Source organism: Xenopus laevis, chromosome 1S (assembly GCF_017654675.1).
Source record: "Xenopus laevis strain J_2021 chromosome 1S, Xenopus_laevis_v10.1, whole genome shotgun sequence".
In the NCBI taxonomy this organism is placed as follows: domain Eukaryota; kingdom Metazoa; phylum Chordata; class Amphibia; order Anura; family Pipidae; genus Xenopus; species Xenopus laevis.
Genome location: NC_054372.1, coordinates 9,822,542 through 9,847,141, shown reverse-complemented (window position 1 = coordinate 9,847,141; position 24,600 = coordinate 9,822,542). Strand labels below are relative to the sequence as shown.

The window sequence follows — 24,600 nt, the reverse complement described above, 5'->3', positions numbered from 1 at the left end:
TCATTTTTTTTTTATTATTTGTGGTTTTTGAGTTATTTAGCTTTTTATTCAGCAGATCTCCAGTTTGGCATTCTGGTTACTGGGGTCCAATTTACCCTAGCAACCATGCATGAGACTAGAATATTAATAGAAGAGACCTGAATAGAATGAGAAGTAATAATAAGTAGCAATAACATTTACAGAACATTTGCTTTTTACCTGGGGTCAGTGACCCCTATTTGAAAGCTGTAAAGAGTCAGAAGAAGGTAAATAATTCAAGACCTATAAAAAAAATTAAGAACATATGAGCCATTCAACAACATACAAACTATTTATGTAAAGGTGAGCCACCCTGAGACAATTTGCAATTGGTTTTCATTTTTTATTATTTGTGGTTTTTGAATTATTCAGCAGCTCTCCAGTTAGCAGTTTCAGCTATCTGGTTGCTAAGTTCCAAATTCCCCTAGCAACCATTCACTGATTTGAATAAGAGACTGGAATATGAATAGGAGAGGCCTGAGTAGTAAGAGGAGTAATAAAAAGTAACAATAGCAATAAATGTGTAGCCTTACAGGGCATTTCATTTTTGGGTGGGGTCAGTGACCCCCATTTGAAAGCTGGAAAGAGACAGAAGAAGAAGGCAAATAATTAAAAAATATATAAAATAAATTAAAAGAAAACCAATTGAAAAGTTGGTTGGAATTTGCCATTCTATAACACATTAAAAGTTAACATAAAGGTGAACCTCCCCCCCCCTTAAAAGAACTGACAATTTGTAATGAACGTATATTGAAAAGTTGCTTAGAATTAGGATTTCTTTTATTAAGCACATTTTTATTTTGGGGTTGACTTGCCCTTTAAAAGCGGTTGATTTCATAGGTGCCGGGATAATGAATTTCAAAGCTGCAACTAAATATTAAATTCCTTCATTTGCTTTGATGTGCCCTACTGTACTTGTGTTGTGCCCAATCCCACGGCACTGGCATAGGCAGAGAGGACGTCTATGATTTGTTTCGTTTCCAGCGTTAGCCGGGCTTCATTCAGCCAATCACGGGCCACCCTCCTGGGCTCTCCTTTTAGCTGATTGATAAATTTCGCCGCTAATTCTAGATCTCCGCGTTCCACGCAGTAAGAGGCATAAGAAAGTAACGTGAAGGTGTCGAGATCGTCGGAGCCGAGTTCAGTTGGTGGTTTCAGCTCCTTGGGCTCGAACACAAGAAGGGCTTGTAAATAAGACAGAAAATACTGGTACAGACTGTGTCTGCTTTCATCGATCAAGGCAACCCGACGGGCTAATTTACGGACGGAGTTGAATCGCGCTCTCAGGGACTCCTCGCTGTACACTCCCCGGTGTAGGGATTCATGGGGAATTGCTGCAGCCAAGGCTTCTGTGAACTCATTGTTGGAACAACTGGATCGGATCCCCTGCACGGCAGTTTCAAGTGGTTCCGTGGGGCAATCGCCAACTGCCGTCTTCATGGTGAATTTAAGGGCTTCCACCGAGAGCCACAAATGATGGGCTTTCCTGGCTTCTTCCTCGGCAGCCGCATGCCCTGAAATATATCAACACAATTCCACGTGCGTGAGGAGGGGTTTGACACAGACAGACACTAAGGGGCAGATTTATTAAAGGTCGCGGTGAATTTTCAAATGAAAAAAAAAAACTAATTTCAAGCTATTTTTTGTGTACTTCGATTAGGGATTAGTCCAAATTCGATTCGAATTTGAAAAAATTTCAAAATTCGAATATCAAAATTTATCATGTACTGTCTCTTTAAAAATTCAACTTCAACCATTCGAAAAAATCGAATTCGATCTAATGCGCTATTACTTCGATTCATACAATCTAATTCGGCCGAATACGGACCTATTCGATCGAAAACTGACCTATTCAACCAAAAAAAACCTTTGACTTAATTTCGGTAGTTCTTTTTGAATTTCTGAGTTTTTCAATTCGAAATTCGACCCTTGATAAATCTGCCCCTAACGGCAAGTTTTTATAGTCAAAACTGTTAAATTCGTTAATCAAATTCGATTTGAGTTTTTAAAAAATTCAAATTAGATTTTTGCAATTTATCATACTCTATGTGCCTTTAAGAACTCGATTTCGACTATTTGCCACCTAAAACCTGCCGAATTGCTGTTTAAGTCAATGGGAGAGGTCCAGGGATCAATTTGGAGTCAGAGTTTTTAGAATCCGAATTGAATTTGGTTCTAGTTTTCGGGTCGATCCTATTCACCAGAATTTTAAGAATGTGATTTTTATAATAAATTTCAACTGGTCGAATTTCAAGTTCATGGAAGTTTAAAAAAAAATAAATAAAAAAAACCTCACATGAATTCAAAATTCAACCCTTGTGCCTCTAAGGGGCAAATTTATCAAGGGTCAAATGGTAAATTCAAATTAGAATTTTTTCTAAAAAAAATCAAATTCTATTTTTAGGATTTAAAACCTGCTGAATTGCTGTTTAAGTCAATGGGAGACGTCCACGGATCAATTTAGCGTTGTTTGCAGCTATCCTGACATTTGAGTTTTTTTCGGAGAAAAAACTCGGATCGAGTTGTTAGAATTCGTATCGAATTTGGTTCTCGTTTTTGGGGTCGATCCCATTCAGCAGAGTTTTTAAAATGTGATTTTTATATTAAATTTCAATTAGTCGAATTTCTAGTTCATGGGGCAGATTTATCAAAGGTCGAATAGTAAATTTCGAATTTCACAATTCACACATTCGAATTTTAATCCCGCTATTCGAATGTAAATTATACAGTCTTAATTCAAATATTCGTCACCTAAAACCTGCCGAGTTCATGTACAAGTCAATGGCAGAGGTCGGTTGAGCCATTTGGAGAGGTCAATAGCCTTCCTGACTTTCGAGTTTTTTTTCGGGAGAAAAACTCGTTTTGTACGAATCGAATACGATTTGAATTTTCAGGTCGGAAACCATTTGATCGAATATTAGACATTCAATTTGTTTCTTAAATAACCTCCCAGTCGAATTGTGAGTATATTCGAATTAAAAAAAATTCACATGAATTCGAAACTGGACCTTTGATAAATGGGCCTCTAACTGTAAAAAAGTTCCAGACTTTCAGTTTGTCGGTCCAATTTCCACTCCTGATTTATGGTGTTTGTTTCATAACAAAACTTACCCTCAACAGCCTGTTCAATGCCCTTCAGTCGGGAATAGGCAGAATTAATGTCCAGCGTGAAGCCGTCCAACTGTTCCTGGCCCAGACGTTTAAACTGCAACTCTTGCTCAGACAGTTTCTCTGATAATGACTGGGGGAAACAATGGGGTAAGTCTCATGTATTATATCAGTTTTATATTAAAGGAAGATAAAACCCTAAACATTAACGTGGCTACAAATGGCATATTTTATATAGTGAACTTATTGCACGAGGCTAAAGTTTGAGCTTGTCAATAGCAGCAATGATCCAGGACTTCAAACTTGTCACAGGGGGTCACCATCTCAGTGGGCTCTGATTGGCTGTTGAGAAGCTAAGCTTAGGGCTCGTCACTAATTATCCAGAAGAAAATGAGCTTCCCTGGCTGTAATATAAGCTGATGCTACAGGTTTGCTGATTATTAAATTCTGATGCTAATTGCACTGGTTTCTGTGCTGCCATGTAGTAATTATGTGTATTAATTACTAATCAGCCTTATATTGTGACATTTCTATTCTATGTGTACTGTATATTGTGAGTGGGTCCCTAAGCTCAGTAAGTGACAGCAGCACAGAGCATGTGCAGTGAATCAGCAGAAAAGAAGATGGGGAGCTACTGGGGCATCTTTGGAGACACAGATCTTTACTGCTAAAGGGCTGTGGTTGCCTTGGGCTGGTACAGAAGCACAAAACATCATGTACAACATTTATAGCTACTTTAGTTAAGCTTTAGTTCTCCTTTAAAGGAATCATTAACCCATCAAGCAAATAAATGCTTTCGAAGGAAAACTATACCCTCCAAACAATGTAGGTCTCTATAAAAAGATATTGCATAAAACAGCTCATATGTAAAACCCTGCTTCATGAAAATAAACCATTTTCATAATAATATACTTTTTAAGTAGTATGTGGCATTGGGTAATCATACACAGAAAATTACCATATTAAAAAATAAGGGCCGCCCCCTGGGATTCTAGGATTCACGGTGCACACAAACATACCATACATGTTAGGTCACATGAGCCAATTAACAGACAGAGTTGTGTCTTTAGCTTCCAGACTTCTTCCTGTTCCAGTTAGAGCTGCAGTATTTCTGGTCAGGTGATCTCTTCCTGTTACAGTTAGAGCTGCAGTATTTCTGGTCAGGTGATCTCTGAGGCAGCACACAGACCATCACAAAATGGTGGTTTAAGGCAAAATATGTAAAAGGGCAATATTTACTTAAATATATATTCCAGTTTGGTAAGATTCTTTAATATGCCACTTCATTTGATATAAACTGTTTCTTAAGTATTTATTTTGGGGGTAAAGTTTCTTCTTTCTAGTTTTCAATTTGAAACAATGGCGCCACCTGCTGTTCAGTTTGGTGGACTGACCACAGTCGACACTGAAGTTTTAGGATATCGCTCTGCTTTCAGATGCCAACCCTGATGCTACTTGAACAAATAAGAATTTTTCCGATACTCCTCTGAAAATCTACTGCGAGAAACCCAGCTACTTCACCACCTCATGGCCTGGCTCTCTGTGTGTCTGTGTGGGAGGTCATTGTCCAACATTTTGTGTATATATACAGTTTTACTTCCCTTTAAACAGAAGGGATCAGAGCAATGTATTTATAATTATATGCTTAACTGGGAGTTGCCACGGCACTTCTTGGCTAATTACAAGCTCATTAAAAGTGAAGCTGTGCCAGGTTCTTGTTAAAGGAAAACTATACCCCCAAAATTAATACTTAAGCAACAGATAGTTTATATCAAATTAAGTGGCATATTAAAGAATCTTGTCATACCAATATATATATTAAAGTAAATATTGTCCTTTTACATCTCTTGCCTTGAACCCCCATTTTGTGATGGTCTGTGTGCTGCCTCAGAGATCACCTGACCAGAAATTCTGCAACTAACTGTAACAGGAAGAGATCACCTGACCAGAAATACTGCAGCTCTAACTGTAACAGGAAGAGATCACCTGACCAGAAATACTGCAGCTCTAACTGTAACAGGAAGAGATCACCTGACCAGAAATACTGCAGCTCTAACTGTAACAGGAAGAGATCACCTGACCAGAAATACTGCAGCTCTAACTGTAACAGGAAGAGATCACCTGACCAGAAATGCTGCAGCTCTAACTGTAACAGGAAGAAGTCTGGAAGCAAAAGACACAACTCTGTCTGTTAATTGGCTCGTGTGACCTAACGTATCCCAGGTGGCGGCCCTTATTTTTTAAAAGGGCAATTTTCTATTTATGATTACCCAATGGCACATACTACTAGAAAAGTATATTATTATGATAATGGTTTATTTACAGGAAGCAGGGTTTTACATATGAGCTGTTTTATGCAATATCTTTTTATAGAGACCCACATTGTTTGAGAGGTATCGTTTTCCTTTAAGCTACAGACCCCATATGAGCGTCTCCCCTATCAGACAGAAAATTCTTGAACTAAAATACTAGATGTAATGATACAGGTTTTGGATATGGTGCAGCCTCTCACCTGCTGGAATTCAGCTTTCAGTTCCTGCTCCTGGACATTCAGGACGTCCCTCAGGTGATCAGTATGAGCGGCCGCCTGTCTGCGCAGCTGGGTTCTCATCTCCACCTCCATCACGTCTCGCACTTCTTCCGTCTGCATTAGTCACAAGATTAATCACATTTCCCATAATACAGTTTCTAAAGAACCTACAGAAAAACTTCTACATTCCTGACCTTTTTTTCGTGCTCCAGGTGGATTTCGGCTCGGTGATGCTCTAGCGCCTTGGAAACCGCAGTCTCCAGCGCCTTTTTATCCTCCAGTTTCTGCTTCTCCAAAGCCGCCTCGATGTGCTGCTGCTCTTTTGCTCTGTACTCCGCCAGCTGCCTGTGCAATTGGTCGATGCGCCGGTGGGCGTGGCCTATCAGGGAATTCAGGTCGTCTGGGCTTAGCTTCCCCGCTACACAGAACAAAAAAAGTTAGGACTCCGGTCTAGAGACCACAACATTCAGGATATTTGCAAATACATAAGGTGAAGTTTAGCCATGGCATTTTATTGCTTCCACAATTATTTCCATCAGCATTCCTATGATTCTAGAGAGCACAAAGGTCACTGCTACTAATTATGGGTTTGATTAAATGGCATTACATTTTTAAAGGATAACTAAACCTTTAAAATATGTGAATGTAAAATTGATGAGGGTGCTATTTTAAGCACTTTTTCAATATACATTCATTATTTATTTATTTTTGAATTCCAAGATATTAAAAAGAGGCTGCTCTGATGTTCTTCTGCTTAGGAAAAAAATTATAAACCTTTCTCACATCTTTCCTAAGCAGAAGAACATCAGAGCAGCCTCTTTCTTTCTCCTGACAACTTCCTTGACTACTTGGTGGTCAGACTGGTGGGAAACTGACCAGCAGGTGGCGCTGTTGTAACAAAATTCATTCATATTAACAGCACATGTATCCCTGAATGGGTGGTTCACCTTTAAGTTAACTTTTAGTATGTTATAGAATGGCTAATTCTAAGCAACTTTTCAATTGGTCATCATCATTATTATTTTTTATAGTTTTTTTAATTATTTTTCTTCTTCTTTTGACTTTTTCCAGCTTTCAAATGGGGGTCTGACCCTATCTAAAAAAACATATGCTCTGTACAGTGTCGGACTGGCCCACCGGGATACCAGGAAAACTCCAGGTGGGCTCAGGTGTCAGCGGGCCTCTTGCTTCTAACCATTTGGCCTATTTCATGGCCATTCCCTATTTCTTTATGGTAAAAAAGAGGCTTAATAATGGAAGTATAGTATAGTAATAATAATAATAAAGTATAGTAAGTAGATATAAAAGATTAGGAGAAGAGGAGTAATAATAGTTTGGAAAGTGTGCCCATGGTTACGGTTTACGGGTGGGCTCGCCAGCTAAAGTTTTCAGGTGGACCCCTGGCATTCCAGTCCGGCACTGGCTCTGTAAGGCTACAAATGTATTGTTTTTTTACTCATATTTCTATTCAGGTCTCTCCTATTCATATTCCAGTCTCTTATTCAAATCAATGCATGGTTGCTAGGGGAATTTGGACCTTAGCAACCAGATTGCTAAAATTGCAAACTGGAGAGCTGCTGAATAAAAAGATAAATAACTCAAAAACCGCAAATAATAAAAAATGAAAACCAATTGCAAATTGTCTCAGAATATCACTCTCTGCATCATAAAACTTAATTTGAAGGTGAACAACCCCTTTCATAACTTGGAATTTAAAAAAATGAATGTAAATTGCAAAAGTGCTTAGAATAGCAACCTCATCAATTTTACATTCATACATTTTAAAGGTTTACTTAGCCTTTAATCTTCAGTCCCCTACAGTGGGGCAGTGTCTCCTACAGCCTCGAGCCCTGATCTCTGACCTGTATATTACACCAACACCCTAAATATTCCTCTAAATGGAATCTACAGTTCCACATTACTGCATCGACTGCAGCTGCTTGATCAGATCTTTCAATGCACAGCCTTTCCCATTTCATGGACAGAACCTCAGTGATAAAGAGACAGTAGATCAGAATGAGAATAATGATGAAATGTAGGTACCCAGACACACAGAATATACAAAACATACACACAGAATACACACAACATACACACAACATACACACAGAATACACACAGAATATACACATAATACACACACACGGAATACACTCAGAATACACTCAGAATACACACGGAAACACACAGAATACACACACTGAATACACTCAGAATACACTCAGAATACACTCAGAATACACTCAGAATACACACGGAATACACACGGAATACACACGGAATACACCTGTGTCATGCATGGGTTTAGACAAACAGACACACAGGTTTCAGGGAGTGATCAATCAAGCGCCTCCTAGTGGTGAATTAAATGTTTGTTGTCAAAGAGAAACAAAACTCACCTAAATCAGATATTTCTGAAACAGAAAAAGGAAGGGATGGAAAGGTTAATGGAAATCATGAGACACTGCAGATGCAGCAATACAATGCACACAGCACCGTATCTAACGCACAACATAGGGGTTACTACTGACACAACAACAGGGTGCATTGAGCAAAGGGTAAGGCTACAGTTTTAGGGGGTTATTTATCAAAATCCAAATTTATCTCAAAATTTTCTTCTACAAACTCCAATCAAATCCACTCTGGTTTTTACGCTTATTTATTATTACATTTTCCCCAAAAATTGCTTTTTTGGATTTGTCATCCGATTTTCACAAATGGGATTTTCCATATTTTTTTTCGGAATTTTCACCCGAAAACTCCAAAAACTTTGGGGTATTGCACGAAACTCAGCGCACATCAAAAACTCATTGGGACTTCTCCCATTTGTTTATATACAACCTCGACAGGTCCAGGATTCGGTTTGGGATTCGGCCTTCTTCTGCAGGATTCAGGCAAATCCTTCTTCTCAGCCGTACTGAATCTGAATTTGCGTATGCAAATTAGGGGCGAGGAGGGAAATCGTGACTTTTGTCACAAAGCAAGGCACCCATAATTTGTCACCCATAATTTGCATATGCAAATTAGGATTCGATTCAGTATTCTGCCGAATCTTGAATCCAAAATAGTCCCTGATTTTACATTGTGGTTTTGTGGTCCCATATATATATATATATATTATATGCATAATATATATTATAAACGGCACCAAGGGTCTTAAGAAAAATCTTGTATTATGATAAAGTATCCCAATGGGCGATATCGGGCTGATCCAATCGTGGGTCCTAGGGCCCAACGATCGCATCATAAAGGATCTGATACTGGCGGTCGCACACATGCACAGATGCAGCCACAATCCAACGGATTTTTTTTTAACCTGCACGATCCAGATCTGTAAGTGCTTTCTTATATTGGAATATATAAATATATGGATTCAACCTTTCAGCACGATCGGATTCAGCCGAATCCTTGTGTCCGGCTGAACCGAATTCTAATTTACATATGCAAATTAGGGGCGGGAGGGAAATCGCATGACTTTTTGTCACAAAACAAGGAAGTAAAAAATGTTTTCCCTTTCCCACCCCTACTTTGCATATGTAAATTGGGATTCCGATTCAGTTCGGTATTCGGCCAAATCTTTCGCAAAGGATTCGGGGGTTCGGCCGAATCCGAAATAGTGGATTCTGTGCATCCCTAATATATACACACACACACGTGTGGCACATTTATACAGGACATTTGCCAATGGGCACAATATAACCCTCATGTTTACACTAAACTCAGATGGGTCTCTTTTCAGTGACGAAGCCTATAATGCCCAAAGTGATAAAAAAAAAAAAATAATTACTTAAACCCTTCCAGCCAGACTGTACTTCAGGGGTGACACTGTCCAACTCTCGCTGAAACTCTTTCCGTGCCAGTGACACCAACTCATGATACTGAGCCACTATCTTGGCCTCAGACTGGGCGGCTTCTACCTGTAAACCAAAAGTTGTATTTTTGAAGGGATTCTGTCATGATTTTTATGGTGTCGTTTTTATTTCTAAATGACAAACTGTTTACACTGCAAATAATTCATTCTACAATATAAAATGTCATTCCTGAACCAGCAAGTGTATTTAGTTGTAATATTGGTGTGTAGGTGCATCTCAGGTCATTTTGCCTGGTCATGTGATTTCAGAAAGAGCCAGCACTTTAGGATGGAACTGCTTTCTGGCAGGCTGTTGTTTCTCCTACTCAATGTAACTGAATGTGTCTCAGTGGGACCTGGATTTTACTATTGAGTGTAGTTCTTAGATCTACCAGGCAGCTGTTATCTTGTGTTAGGGAGCTGCCATCTGGTTACCTTCCCATTGTTCTGTTGTTAGGCTGCTGGGGGGAAAGGGAGGGGTGATATCACTCCAACTTGCAGTACAGCAGTAAAGAGTGACTGAAGTTTATCAGAGCACAAGTCACATGACTGGGGGCAGCTGGGAAACTGACAATATGTCTAGTCCCATGTTAAATTTCAAAATTAAATATAAAAAAATCTGTTTGCTCTTTGAGAAACTGACTTCACTACAGAATTCTGCTGGAGCAGCACTATTAACTGATGCGTTTTGAAAAAAAACATTTTCCATGACAGTATCCCTTTAAATTAGAGACAGAACACTGCAGAGCCTCCATACTTCCCAGAATATGCATCTGTCAGTGGCAGCAACAGCGCTGATTTATAATTCTACATAAACAGAGAAAATGCTAAAAGATCGATTTACTTTTTTAACAACGTTGTCCAGATCGACGATCATGTGGTGCAAGTTTTCCTCTGCTGAAATGATGAGAGGCTTGGCTCCATTGATAAGGCTCTTCTTAGAATCACCAATGATACTCTGCATTCGCTCAATCTCCTCCCTAGGAACACCGACATATTTACATTTGGTCAGTTACTTCCACAGAAGTCAGTTGAAAAGGACCTTCTGTGCTGTCAAGCCTTAGGGCAGAGACACACGCTCAGATTCGGGGAGATTAGTCACCCGGTGATAAATCGCCCTTTTTTTGGGACGACTAATCATCCCGAACTGCCTCCTGTCGGCTAGAATCGAAATCGCCACTAAGATGGCAATCGGTGCGCTTCATTTTCCGAAGTCACCTGAAGCTGCCTCAGGACGAGCTGCCTCTCGCTGGATAGAATCTAAATCGCCGGCTGGAGGCAGTTTGGGATATTAGTCGCCTCGAAGAAGAGGAGATTTATCGTCGGGCAACTAAATCTCCCCAAATCTGAGCGCGTGTCTCTGCCCTTAAACAAGCTATAAAAATAGCAGGAATCTACACAAAAAAAAAAACTCATTGCCAATAGGTAATTGTGAAATATAATAATAATACAGGTACTAACTTTGCCTTCAGCAGAGAATCAGCTGCTTCATCAACAGCCTTGCTTCGTACCTTCAGGGCATCTTCCAAATCACGCCACTGCAAGGACTTTTTGTCAGCAGAAATCTGTAGCAAAGTAATAATGCGATTATAAACTATATGAATACACACAGTCCTAAATAGTTTCAGTAGCCAGTCAGAGCACTTGGATTTTCACAGGTCCGCAATGTGTGTGGGGTGCAGGGTTGCCAGGACTCATTTTCAAAACAAGCCAAATTCAGCTACAAATCCAGCCCAAAACAAGCCAAGAGGCACTTCAAAAGTAGCCCCAAAATAGCACAATATGAGCAGCGAAAAAAGTCTGAAAATTAAATGAATACATGTGAAAAAAAACCAAATTTTTCCGTGAAGCAAAACGGTATAGATTCAACCATCACCGGGGGTAAAACAGCTCAACCCCTAGACATTTTGGTGGCCCAAAATTTTTTCCCCAAAATTGTCTGAAATTGAGGAAACTGACTGGTGACTTTGAGGAAAGCCACCAGAAAATGTGAGAATGCTTAAAGGGAAAGTAAAACTAAAAATGTATAAGTTAAAAATCAATTCCTCTCCCCTCCATTAATATGGCTATCCTTGTCCAAGTTAACTCTTTTTAATATTTAATGCATAAACATTGCAATAAAATCTATCTTCCAGTTGTGCACAGTGTTTTAAAAAGGCGATGTGGCGACTTTGCACTTATGTGCGCGCTCCAATCTCCTGCTAGCCGACTTCCTTTTTAAATCCAGAAGTTACTTGCCGACTTTACAGATGATTTTCAGCCTACCTTTGTCTCCCTTTTTCTTTTTTTTTTTTTACATTTTTGGCACGGTATTTCTCTAAGAGCTGCGAGCAATGAAGGCGGCAAACAGGTCAGCCTTAAATCTGTCAAGGACCAAATAAAACCCCTACAAAGTCAGTGAGCTCATGCTCGCTCCTTTTCTGCTCGCAGCTCTTAGGGAAATAAATTACGCAAACCAAAAGGGAGAAGAATGCAGAATGAAAATCATCTGTAAAGTTGTCAAGTATCTTCCCGGTTCTAAAAAGGAAGTTGGCTAGCAGGAGATTGGAGCGCGCACGTAAGTGCAAAGTCGCCACATCGCCTTTTTAAAACACTGTGCACAACTGGAAGATAGATTTTATTGCAATATTTATGCATTAAATATTAAAAAGAGTTAACTTTATCAAGGATAGCCGTATAAATGGAGGGGAGAGGAATTGATTTTTAACTTTTACATTTTTAGCATTCCCTTTAAGAGTGATGGTAACTCCCGACTTCTACACAAGTCAGTCCCACTGCATGCTGGGTATTGTCTTACATTATACTTGGCAGTTGGCAAATTGTTAAACACAAACTACATTACCCAACATGCATTGGGAGATGCTGGCTTGGCACATTAGGGCAAGAAAAATCTTTGGCTGGTACAAACCAGCTAAAGGCCCAAAAAGTAGCCGAAATCCGCACCTTGGCTAGTTTGTACTTTCAAAACCTACCTGGGCTTTAAATTAATAGCCCAATTTGGCTGGAAAACCACCAACCTGACAACCCTGGTGGGGTGCTATTTACCTGGTTCTCATCCATGGCTTCTCGAAGCTTCTGTGCATGGAAATTGACGGCCTGCACTGCTGCCTCCTGGGTGCCGATTGCTTGCAGTGTAACCCGAGCGGTTTTGCTGAGCGCGTCCTCCAATGATGCAGCAATAACTACAACACAACAGCAAATGCATCATTCCCTTGCCCAACTGGAGCGGATACGTACAAGCAACTGCAGGTTATGCTAGCTATTGTATTCATGATGGACTTATGTAAAAGTGCAAGTTCAGCCGAAATTACCAAAATCATTCAGGTCACCAGGCAAATTGGGAAAAAGCAATGGACTCATTCTAGTCCGAAGGTGGGATCTGGATAACCTTATTGCCCGTATAAACATGACTTGGGGCAGCTGGGAAATTGATAATATGTCTAGCCCCATGTCAGATTTCAAAATTAATTATAAAAAAAAAGCTGCTTGCTCTTTTTAGAAATGGATTTCAGTGCAGAATTCTACTGGATTCTAACACTATTGACTGATTCATTTTGAATTTTTTTTTTTTCCTATGACAGTATCCCTTTAATGAGTTCATGTTTAACACAGGTGTATATTGCCTCACTAAGGCCCCACTCTTTCATATACCAGTAAATGAGCATTAGAGCCACTTACATTTAATTTTTTCTTGTTCTACTTTATCTTGCTGAACAAGGCGAGCCGACACCTCTTCAGCCGGCCTTTCTTTCAACTTATGTACAGACTTATGAACAGCCTCATGGTCACACTCCTTGCAGTGCTCCTCTTTGAAAAAAAGAAAAATCTAATTTAATGTTAACTCTAAAGTATACACAACATCACATGTAACTTCTGCAGCAACAATACCTTAAAGGAGAACTAAAGCCTAACTAAAGGAGCAGCTAGAAATGTTGTACGTTATGTTTTGTGCTTCTGTACCAGCCCAAGGCAACCACAGCCCTTTAGCAGTAAAGATCTGTGTCTCCAAAGATGCCCCAGTAGCTCCCCATCTTCTTTTCTGCTGATTCACTGCACATGCTCTGTGCTGCTGTCACTTACTGAGCTTAGGGACCCACTCACAATATACAGTACACATAGAATAGAAATGTCACAATATAAGGCTGATTAGTAATTAATACACATAATTACTACATGGCAGCACAGAAACCAGTGCAATTAGCATCAGAATTGAATAATCAGCAAACCTGTAGCATCAGCTTATATTACAGCCAGGGAAGCTCATTTTCTGCTGGATAATTAGTGACGAGCCCTAAGCTTAGCTTCTCAACAGCCAATCAGAGCCCACTGAGCATGTGAGTGTCACAGACACTTTCCAAGATGGTGACCCCCTGTGACAAGTTTGAAGTCCTGGATCATTGCTGCTATTGACAAGCTCAAACTTTAGCCTCGTGCAATAAGTTCACTGTATAAAATATGCCATTTTTAACCATTCATTTTTTGGGTTTAGTTCTCCTTTAAACAATTCCAGCTTTGGACTGCTTCCTCGTCACATTGGTGTACTTGTGCAAATGTTACTACAGGTATGGGACCTGTTATCCAGAATGCTCAGGACCTGGGGTATTCCAGATCACGGATCTTTCTGTAATTTGGATAATCATACTTTAAGATTCACATATCGGAGTGCTGCTGGATTTATTGCTTTACATTGAATAATCATACTTTAAGTCTACTAGAAAATCATGTAAACATTAAATAAACCCAATAGGCTGGTTTTGCTTCCAATAAGGATTAATTATATCTAAGATGGGATCAAGTACAAGCTACAGAAAAAGTAAATCATTTTTAAAAATGTGGATTATTTGATTATAATGGAGTCTATGGGAGAAGGCCTTTCCGTAATTCAGAGCTTTCTGGATAACAGGTTGCCTGATCAAATACCTGTGACTGATGGCTGCACTAGTTCTGGGATCTTGGGAGACTCTTCCTTGTGAACGGCTGGAGCTGGGACGGACACGGCTTCCCCAGTTGCTGAAATTATTTGTGCCACATGTGATGAAGCTGAACAAAAAGAAAATGCAAATTATTGAGGGAGAATTTTAACATAAATCAAGGTATAGCCAATGCCAAGTGCCCCTTGCTAACCCAAAAAAGCAGTTTCCTTCATGTTTAACCCAATATATACACAGTTACCTTCCAAATTCAAACTTTCAGTAAATGGGGGAGGTGGTGGTGGTGATAGAGGAGCCTCAACCTTCTCTTTCTTGGGCATCTTGGATTCCTTCATCACTTCAGACATCGAGGAAATCTGAAGAGGACCAGATTTCAGCTGGAAGAGAATACACGTATGGGGCCTGTTATCCAGAATGCTCGGGGACCTGGGGTTTCCAGATAACCGATCTTTCTGTAATTGGGATCTTCATGCCTTAAGTCTACTAGAAAGTCATGTAAACATTTAGGGGCAGTTTTATCAAGGGTCGAAGTCAAAATTCGGATTAAAAAAATTTGAAAAAATGTGAAAATTCGAATATAGAAATTTATAGGTATGCACCGAATCCAGGATTCGGTTCGGGATTCGGCCTTTTTCAGCAGGATTCGGATTCGGCCGAATCCTTCTGCCTGGCTGAACCGAATCCGAAACCTAATTTGCATATGCAAATTAGGGGCGGGGAGGGAAATTGCGTGACGTTTTGTCACAAAACAAGGAAGTAAAAAATGTTTTCCCCTTCCCACCCCTAATTTACATATGCAAATTAGGGTTCGGATTCAGTTCGGTATTCGGCCGAATCTTTTGTGAAGGATTCGGGGGTTCAGCCGAATCCAAAATAGTGGATTCGGTGCATCCCTAGAAATTTATCATTTACTGTCTCTTTAGAAATTCGACTTCCCAGATAACAGATCTTTCTGTAATTTGGATCTTCATACCTTCAAACCTTAAGTCAACTAGAAAATCATGTAAACATTAAATAAACCCAATAGGCTGGTTTTGCTTTCAGTAAGGATTAATTATATCTTAGTTTAGAGTCCTGCGCGGGTCTATTTTTTGGAACCCTTACCCGACCCATAGCCGCAACCTGCAATCAGCAACCTGGATCCACGATCCATTGACCATCAAGAATCAGGAAGTGCTGTCATTATAAAACGGAAGTGACATCATTGGAAGTAGGCGTGGTCAGAAAAAAAAGGTGTAGAACAGGAAGTGACATCATCGGAAGTAGGCGTGATCAGGGAAAAAAAGGAGTAGAACAGGAAGTGCTGTTATTGTAAACCGGAAGTGACATCGGAAGTAGACGTGATCAGGGGGGAAAAAGGAGTAGAACAGGAAGTGCTGTTATTGTAAACTGGAAGTGACATCATCGGAAGTAGGCGTGAACAGAAAAGAGTAAAAATCGCTATTGAGAAGACCTGCGGCCCGACCTGCGACCATTGACCCGCGTCTATATCCGCACCCGGATCTTTTACCCGCAATCCACAGGGTACCACAGGTTTTTGACCCGCTGCAGGACTCTATCTTAGTTGGGATCAAGTACGAGCTACTGTTTTATTATTACATAGAAAAAGGAAATCATTTTTAAAAATTTGTATTGTTTGATTATATGGGAGAAAACCTTTCCATAATTCGGAGCTTTCTGGATAACGGGTTTCCGGATAACGGATCCCATACCTGTACTCTGAATTTAATTTGTACAAAAGAATTTTAAATGACTACTGAATTACAGTGAGTTTGTCTGTAATTGGGGAATACAAAACCAACCAGTCTTATTATTCTTACTGGTTTCTTTGGCACAGGTAGACTGGCTGGAGCAGGAGCCCCCAGAGCCAACTCAAACAGCTTGTCGGAGTATGGGACAGTCTTCTCAACATTCTCTCGAAATCGCGGGTCCCAGCTGGCGTACAGAACAGTGCCCCCGATGCCTCCGCCTGTGAGCAAAACACTGGCACCGATGATCTTTGCAGCAGAGGAACTGAAAAAAGAAACAAATTAAATGAAACAGTTAGGGGCAGATTTATCAAGGGTCGAATTGAAAACTCAAATTCGAAATTTCACATTTTTTTTATGGTCAAAACTGTCAAGGGAGTTAGCCAAGTTCGATTGTTACTTTTTATTACTCATATTTCTATTTGGGCCTCTCCTATTCCAGTCTCTTACTCAAATCAGTGCATGGTTGCTAGGGGAATTTGTACGCTAGCAACCAGATGGCTGAAACTGCAAACTGGAGAGCTGCTGAATAAAAAAAGTGAAATAACTCGAAAAACACGAATAATAAAAAATGAAAACCAATTGCAAATTGTCTCAGAATATCCCTCTCTACATCATACTAACAGTTCATTTAAAGGTGAACAACCCCTTTAAAAAAAAAAGGCCAATTATCATTGAGTATAGTTCACGGGTAACATGTACACAACAAATAGTCTACACAGAAAGCAGAATAATCTGACGCAGAACGTTCCAATAGGAGCCCATTTACTAACAGAAGGTGCAGTCCATAGGGAAAGTTACTATGGGTCAATACAAGCTCCTGCTTTGCTGCACAAGATTCAATGTAGTTCAAGTGTTGCTTCCTCACACGCTACTAACTACTGGCATCTCAAATTTCACTGCTCGAGTAAATACATGCAATTTGTGTGTCATTTTGGGAGCAAATAAATATTGCACTTTAGACTACACATTTTTGACAACTATTGCAAAACTACAACCCCCATTAGTCCTTCTGAGAGGGTTCGGCAAATTGCAGCAGGTAAATTTAACTAAGGTTTAGTTCAACAGACTTTTCTACTAATCCCACATTGTGTATTTTGAAGAAAAACAAAGCAATGTGGTATACTGAGTCCAGTGTAGTGAGGAGAGCACAGATCTATACATTGGGGAGACAAAACAACTGTTTTCCAAGCGAATGGCTCAGCATAGGAGGGAGAACTCTACAGGGCAAAACTCAGCTGTCTTTCTACACCTAAAAGACAAGGGACACTCCTTTGAAGACAGCAAGGTCCAAATCTTGGATAAAGAAGACGCTGGTTTGAACGAGGCGTGAAAGAGTCGATTCATGTCAAGGTGGAGAAACCATCCCTGAACAGAGGCGGGGGCCTTCAACACCACCTGTCTGCTACATACAATGCTGTTCTAACATCTGTACCTCGCGGATTCAGAACACTTCACACATCCATTCATGCAACTCTCACAAGTAACACCTGTATCTAGGAGTTGCATGACACATTGGATAATCCTACTTTTACTATTCCGAAAATATCCCAACACCAATTTTGAGGTTCAGACAGATATATATCTTTTTTGTTCGCTTGATCCTCTAGAATACAAAGCTTTATAGCGGTTAATGGCCCCTCACCGTTGGTACTAATTGGCTCGGGTGCGCCTGCCCCGAGCCCTGCTCATATTACACAATCCTTCACATGTTATTTCCAACGTTTATTCACACACATAGATAAGTGCAAGGATCAGCTTACCCTCTCCACGGGGTGACCAGGGAGCTGCTGCCCCGAGTCTGTCGCTACGGGAGACGTTTTCACAATGCACATCCAAGACGTTGCAGTGCACTCCGAAGTCAAAAAGATCGCTCAGGTTCCTTTTCAGTCAAAAGATCAGGTTGATCTTTTAACTGAAAACGAACCTGAGCGATCTTTTTGACTTTGGAGTGTGCTGCAACGTCTTGGATGTACATTGGATAATCCTATCACAGTAACTACACAGAATCAAAAACTCTGTGAATTTCTTCAGATGTCATCTCTTTGAAGAGTTCCAATGTGCCATTGTGATTGGATTAGTGGAAGAGTTTATATGCTGAGAACTTCCCACACCAGTCAGTTGTACTGAAGAAGCTGCTCGGATGAGTAGTGAAACGTCTTCAATGATTACTCAGCAAGTCCAGTTGTTTTTAAGATTGACCTATACTAGATAGACTATTAGTAAAGCTTTACAGGTCTATAGTTTGCTTATATAAATTATTATATAAATCAGAGACCAAAAGAGCCCAGGCAGATTGGCCACTGTACATGTTCAGGTCTATAACCATCAATTCAACTGTACAGAACTGTATATCATTTTCCATTCTCCTAAAAAAGAAAAACTAAACATTACGGGGGTTATTTATTAAAGTCCAAATGCCAAAAACTTGAAAAAATCGAGTTTAACTATAAGATTCGACATTTTAGGGGGAAAAAAAGCTAAAATTTTTCGAGATTTGTTGTACCCCAAGGAAGTCAGAATCCAAAAATTTGGCATCTCAGACCTGCCGACGTTGTATATAAGTCAATGGGAGAAGTCCCTATCCTATTTGGAGTGGTCTGCGCTGGAATTAGCCCGAAAATCACGGTTTTCCGGCAAAAATCCAAAAAGTTTGGTCTTTTCTGGGAAAAAATTGTACAATTCAGGTTTTTGCTCAATTTTAGTTATTCCCTGATCAGATTAAATCTAGCTTTTTTTTTTAATAATAAATAAGGTCCAATCGTGGATACTAATATTGGTCAGAAAAATGTGGATTTTTATAAATAACCCATACCTCAGTTTTTGAGAACAGTTATAGGATCCGTTATCTGGAAACCAGTTATCCAGAAAGCTCCAAATTACGGAAAAGCCGTCTCCCATAGACTTCGATTTACCCAAATAATCCAAAATATTTCCTTTTTCTGTGTAATAATAAAACAGTCGCTTGTACTTGACCCCAACTAAGATATAATTAATCCTTATTGGAAGCAAAACCAGCCTATTGGGTTTATTTAATGTTTACATGATTTTCTAGTAGACTTAAGGCATGAAGATCCCAATTAAGGAAAGATCCATTATCTGGATCACCCCAGGTCCCGAGCATTCTGGATAACAGGTCCCATACCTGTATAACAGCCATGAAATTGCCTGTATCATGGAAAAAACACACATACCCAGATGATCGAGTGGTAGAGTAGCTTCTGGATGTACGTAAGGGACGGAGGGATATTCTGCCACACAAGCATTCCTAATAGGGAACGAAGAAGGGAAATATATTATTATTATTATTATTATTATTATGCTCGGCCTGAGATTCAAAATACACTGAGCCCATACATCCCTCCCATAGGCTTAGCAGAAAGTGCTGGTCTATAGCATCGAACGTGACATTACTCACATGAATATGGACTAAACTCTGCACATTGGAGCATTTCCCATAGTCATTATAGGGTTAACCTGCAGCATGACATTACAGAGGCAGTGTGTGTATAGCCGTATTGTTAAAGGAACAGTTCAGTGTAAAAATAAAAACTGGGTAAATAAATAGGCTGTGCAAAATAAAACATGTTTCTAATATAGTTAGTTAGCCAAAAATGTAATGTATAAAGGCTGGAGTGACTGGATGTGTAACATAATAGCCAGAACACTACTTCCTGCTTTTCAGCTCTCTTGGTTTACACTGTTTTTATTTTTACACGGAAACTGTTCCTTTAACGGATAAGTAAACTTTTAAAATAAGTGAATGTAAAATTGATGAGGGGGCTATTCTAAGAACTTTTGCAATTTACATTCATTATTTATTTTTCTTTAATTCCAAGATATTAAGGGATACATGTACTGTTAATATGAATGAATTTTGTTACAACAGCGCCACCTGCTGGTCCGTTTCCCACCAGTCTGACCAGCAAGTAGTCAAGGAAGTTGTCAAGTAGGGTTGCACGGAATCCAGGATTCGATTCGGATTCGGCCGAATCCTTCGGCCAGGTCGAACCAAATCCGAAGCAAATTAGGGGCAGGGAGAGAAATCACATGACTTTTTGTCACAAAACAAGGACTTTAAAAATGTTTTCCTCTTTCCATCGCTAATTTGCACATGCAAATTAGGATTTGGTTCGGTATTCAGCGAATCTTTCACATAGGATTCGGGGGGGGGGGGGTGGGTTCAGCCGAATCCAAAATAGTGGATTTGTTGCATCCCTACTGTCAAGAGAAAGAGGCTTTTAGATTTTTTTTTTTTTTTTAGAAACCATTCTCAACTCTCTCCTAAGCAATAAAAACAAAATAAATAATAAATGTACATGGCAAAAGTGCTTAGAATAGGCCCCTCATCCATTTTACATTCACTTATTTTTAAAGTTTATTTATCCTTTAACACTCCCTTTGAAATGTAAATGTCAGGATGTTCCATTTCCCAGCAACACCTGCAGGAGATCATACTGCCCATAAGAAAAGGCCCTGGCAAGTAAATGATCCCAAGTGGCAAATGAATTCACGGATTTCCTAGTGACTCGCTGGTTTCATGGAGGCTTAAAGGCACCAGACTGGCTGAGACAAACCACAAGATCACAGGGCACAGATACAAGATGCCTGGCAGGACTATGTTCCACTAACAAGATGCCTGGCAGGACTATGTTCCACTAACAAGATGCCTGGAAGGACTATGTTCCACTAACAAGATGCCTGGCAGGACTATTTTCCACTAACAAGATGCCTGGCAGGACTATGTTCCACTAACAAGATGCCTGGAAGGACTATGTTCCACTAACAAGATGCCTGGCAGGACTATGTTCCAATAACAAGATGCCTGGCAGGACTATGTTCCACTAACAAGATGCCTGGCAGGACTATGTTCCAATAACAAGATGCCTGGCAGGACTATGTTCCACTAACAAGATGCCTGGAAGGACTATGTTCCACTAACAAGATGCCTGGCAGGACTATGTTCCACTAACAAGATGCCTGGCAGGACTATGTTCCACTAACAAGATGCCTGGAAGGACTATGTTCCACTAACAAGATGCCTGGCAGGACTATGTTCCACTAACAAGATGCCTGGCAGGACTATGTTCCACTAACAAGATGCCTGGCAGGACTATGTTCCACTAACAAGATGCCTGGAAGGACTATGTTCCACTAACAAGATGGCCTGGCAGGACTATGTTCCAATAACAAGATGCCTGGCAGGACTATGTTCCACTAACAAGATGCCAATTCATGGCTTGCCAAATACTGTACATGTTCCCCTCTGTGTTTCCAACAGGAACAGTTCTACAGTTTTTATTTAGTCTTTGAATAGTCTTTCACAGCTTCATGTTGTGCACAGTCTGTCCTTATGTACATTGTTATGGCTGTGAGACAGGTATGGGACCTGTTATCCAGAATGCTGAGGACCTGGGTTTCCTCCCAGATAACGGATCTTTCTGAAATTTGGATCTCCATACCTTAAGTGTACTAGAAAATCATGTAAACATTAACTAAACCCAATAGGCTCCGGAATGACCGTCTCCCATAGACTCCATGTTATCCAAATAATCCAAATATTTAAAAACGATTTCCCCTTTCTGTGTAATAATAAAACAGTCGCTTGTACTTGATCCCAACTAAGACATAATTAATCCTTATTGGAAGCAAAACCAGCCTATTGGCTTTATTTAACGACTACATGATTTTCTAGCAGACTTAAAGCATGAAGATCCAAATAACGGAAAGATCCATTATCTGGAAAACCCCAGGTCCCGAGCATTCTGGATAACAGGTCCCGCTTTGAAGGCCCGGATCTTCACTGTTATAGGGCTGCCCTGGTGTAGTAAGTGTAAATGTAATAGAGCATTTCTAGTCTGATTCCTGTTTAGTGTCTAGTTAAACTGTAGGAATCTGTACGTGTGGGCTCCTTGGGTGTTGATAATTAAAGGGGAGGTTCGCCTTCAAGTTAACTTTTAGTACATTGTAGAATGGCCAATATTAATAAACTTTTCAATTTGTCTTCATTATTTATTTATTTATCATTGTTTTTTAATGATTTGCCATTTTCTTCTGTTTCTTTCCAGCTTTCAAATGGGGGTCACTGACCCCATCTAAAAACAAATGCTCTGTAAGGCTACACATTTATTGCTACTTTTTATTACTCCTCTTTCTATTCAGGCCTCTCCTATTCATATTCCAGTCTCTTATTCAAATCAGTGCATGGTTGCTAGGGGGATTTGGACCCTAGCAACCAGATTGCTGAAATTGCAAACTGGAGAGCTGCTGAATAAAAAGCTAAATAAGTCAAAAACCACAAATAATAAAAACCAATTACAAATTGTCTCAGAATATCCCTCTCTACATCATACTGACAGTTATCTAAAGGTGAACAATCCCTTTAAAGCCATTTATTTAGAAAGGTATTTCCTCCCAGTAAAGTAGTAAAGGCCACAAGTGAAAGTCAGCTGGGGTGCAGGCAGTTCAGGGGCCACTCACACACGAATATCATTAGCCACTGACTCTATAGGAAACTTTCTACCGGCCGATGACCTATTGCTATAGACTAGCTGCCAAAATATACATCGCTCATTGGGTTAAAGTAACGTCTGTCAAAACAACTAACCACGTTATAGGACGAACACATATCACTCCGATGCTAGCCCCGCCCACAGAGCGTCACATATTGAACCAATGGGTAATCGGCGAAAGTGCCAAGGACATTGGAATCCGATTGGGTGGTCGGCTGGCTGTATATTAAAGGAGTTAGCTGCGATTGGCTGGTGCGGAAGTCCAAGGGACCGCTGACGGCTCTCTGCACTTAAAGCCGGGGCCTCCGTCTGGCTGAGCATTAGCCCGGCTGTGGCATTTGGCTTTAGGTGATACCCTATCTCGTTCTTTCAGCAAGAAACCCTGACAGCTCCCCACCCGATCATCATGTCCCTTTCACCCCACACTCACCTTGGCGAGTACCGCCGCCTGGGCTTTTCTGCAGGCCCGCAGCATGTTCTCCGGTGTAATAGGGAGGGTAACTCCGAGAGCGCGCTCAGTACGGCATGGATGGAGGCGCGTCCGCTAAGCACCTTTAGCACCGCCTACGTCGCTCGCCTGGACACGCCCACTGTGGGATGACAGCGTGTTTTTTTTATTCAACAACTTTATTAAGAACAATTACACAAAACACAGTGCGGCATTACCCTTAGTTCCTGTAACCCTGAGAGCCAATGCGGCCACCATAGCTGAGGCATGCTGGTACTTGTAGTCCCGAAATGGGACTTTAGGGTATGTTAGGGGAAAGGGACTTTAGAGTATGAATTTAAGGGGCTACCTTTCAAACAATGTTTAATATAATGTAGAGAGAGAGAGAGTGATGTTCTGAGACACTAAATTGCAATTGGTCTTTTTCTTCAAATGATTGAGCTTTTTGTTCAGCAGCTCTGCAGACTTAATTAAATATTGGCTCTCTTTCAGACCACTGCCTGGTTGCTAGGTTAAATTAGACCGTAGCAACCAGCTAGAAGTTGAAATTAAGTATATATACCATTTGAAAGCTCGAAACAGCTCAGAAGAGGAAAACCAATAATTCAAAAATTATTTTTTTTAAAAAAATTAAGACCAATCGAAAAGTTGCTTGAAATAGGCCATTCCACAATATACTAAGGGGGTTATTTACTAAACTCCGAATGCAAAAATTATGAAAAATTCATGATTTTCTTTATATAAAATCTGACTTTTAAAAAATCACAAATATTTTGGAATTTATTATACCCCGAGGATGGAAAAGTTCAAATCGGAAAATCCAGCATCTCAGACCTCTCGAGGGTGTATATAAGTCAATGGGGGAGGGGTTATTTATCAAAGTCCGAATTTAACTCAATATTTTCTGCTACAAACGCCGATCAATTTTTACGGTTATTTATTATTACATTTTCCCGAAAATTTTCTTTGCGGGAAAAAAATCAGATTTTCTCAATCTTTTCTGAATTTTCATCCGAAAACTTCGGCATATTGCACGTAACCCAGCGAACATCAAAAAAATCATAGGGACTTTTCCGATTGACTTTTTAACAGATCTGACATTTTCAGTTTCGTACTTTTCCATCCTCGGGGTTTAATAAATTCCGAAAAATTTGTGATTTTTTAAAAGTCTGATTTTATTAAAAAAAATCACGATTTTTTTGTGATTTTTGCATTCAGAGTTAAGTAAATAACCCCCAATGGGAGAAGCCCCAATGATTTTTTGATGTGCTGGGTTTAGTGCAATACCCTGAAGTTTTTCGGGCAAAAAACATAAGAAATCAGCGTTTTTGGGTGAAAATTTGTGAAAATCTGATTTTTCACAATTTTTTCCCGCAAACAAAATTTTCGGGAAAATGTATTAACAAATGAAAAAAGACCTGTGTGGATTTGGTCAGATTTTTTTATTGAAAATAT

The 24,600-nt window shown here is 39.9% G+C and overlaps 1 protein-coding gene across 2 annotated transcripts; it reads right to left on the bottom strand.

Annotated features, from left to right (window-relative positions):
- Positions 1 to 780: 780 nt before the first annotated feature.
- immt.S (inner membrane protein, mitochondrial S homeolog) lies at positions 781 to 23,295 on the bottom strand. 2 transcript variants are annotated; one of them, XM_018242998.2, is made up of 15 exons: positions 23,128 to 23,294; positions 19,380 to 19,453; positions 16,258 to 16,450; positions 14,679 to 14,814; positions 14,427 to 14,546; positions 13,185 to 13,313; positions 12,552 to 12,688; positions 10,968 to 11,071; positions 10,351 to 10,486; positions 9,444 to 9,573; positions 8,056 to 8,070; positions 5,851 to 6,074; positions 5,639 to 5,770; positions 3,130 to 3,259; positions 781 to 1,532 (listed from the first exon to the last, which is right to left on the bottom strand). In XM_018242998.2, the coding sequence occupies exons 1-15, from the start codon at positions 23,170 to 23,172 to the stop codon at positions 925 to 927; spliced, it is 2,313 nt and encodes a 770-aa protein (XP_018098487.1). In that variant the 5' UTR covers positions 23,173 to 23,294; the 3' UTR covers positions 781 to 924. The 2 variants fall into 2 exon arrangements, with proteins under 2 accessions (XP_018098487.1, XP_018098488.1); XM_018242999.2 differs by lacking the exon at positions 8,056 to 8,070 and having other exon boundaries at positions 23,128 to 23,295.
- Between the last annotated feature and the right edge of the window lie 1,305 nt (positions 23,296 to 24,600).

Excerpts from the sequence above, each read along its gene's own strand:
- immt.S (XM_018242998.2), bottom strand. The coding sequence starts at position 23,172 with ATGCTGCGGGCCTGCAGAAAAGCCCAGGCGGCGGTACTCGCCAAG. Across the intron at positions 14,815-16,257 it reads TACCTGTGCCAAAGAAACCA|CTGAAATCTGGTCCTCTTCA; the intron begins GTAAGAATAATA and ends ATTCTCTTCCAG. Across the intron at positions 9,574-10,350 it reads TGGACAACGTTGTTAAAAAA|GTAGAAGCCGCCCAGTCTGA; the intron begins GTAAATCGATCT and ends TTTGGTTTACAG.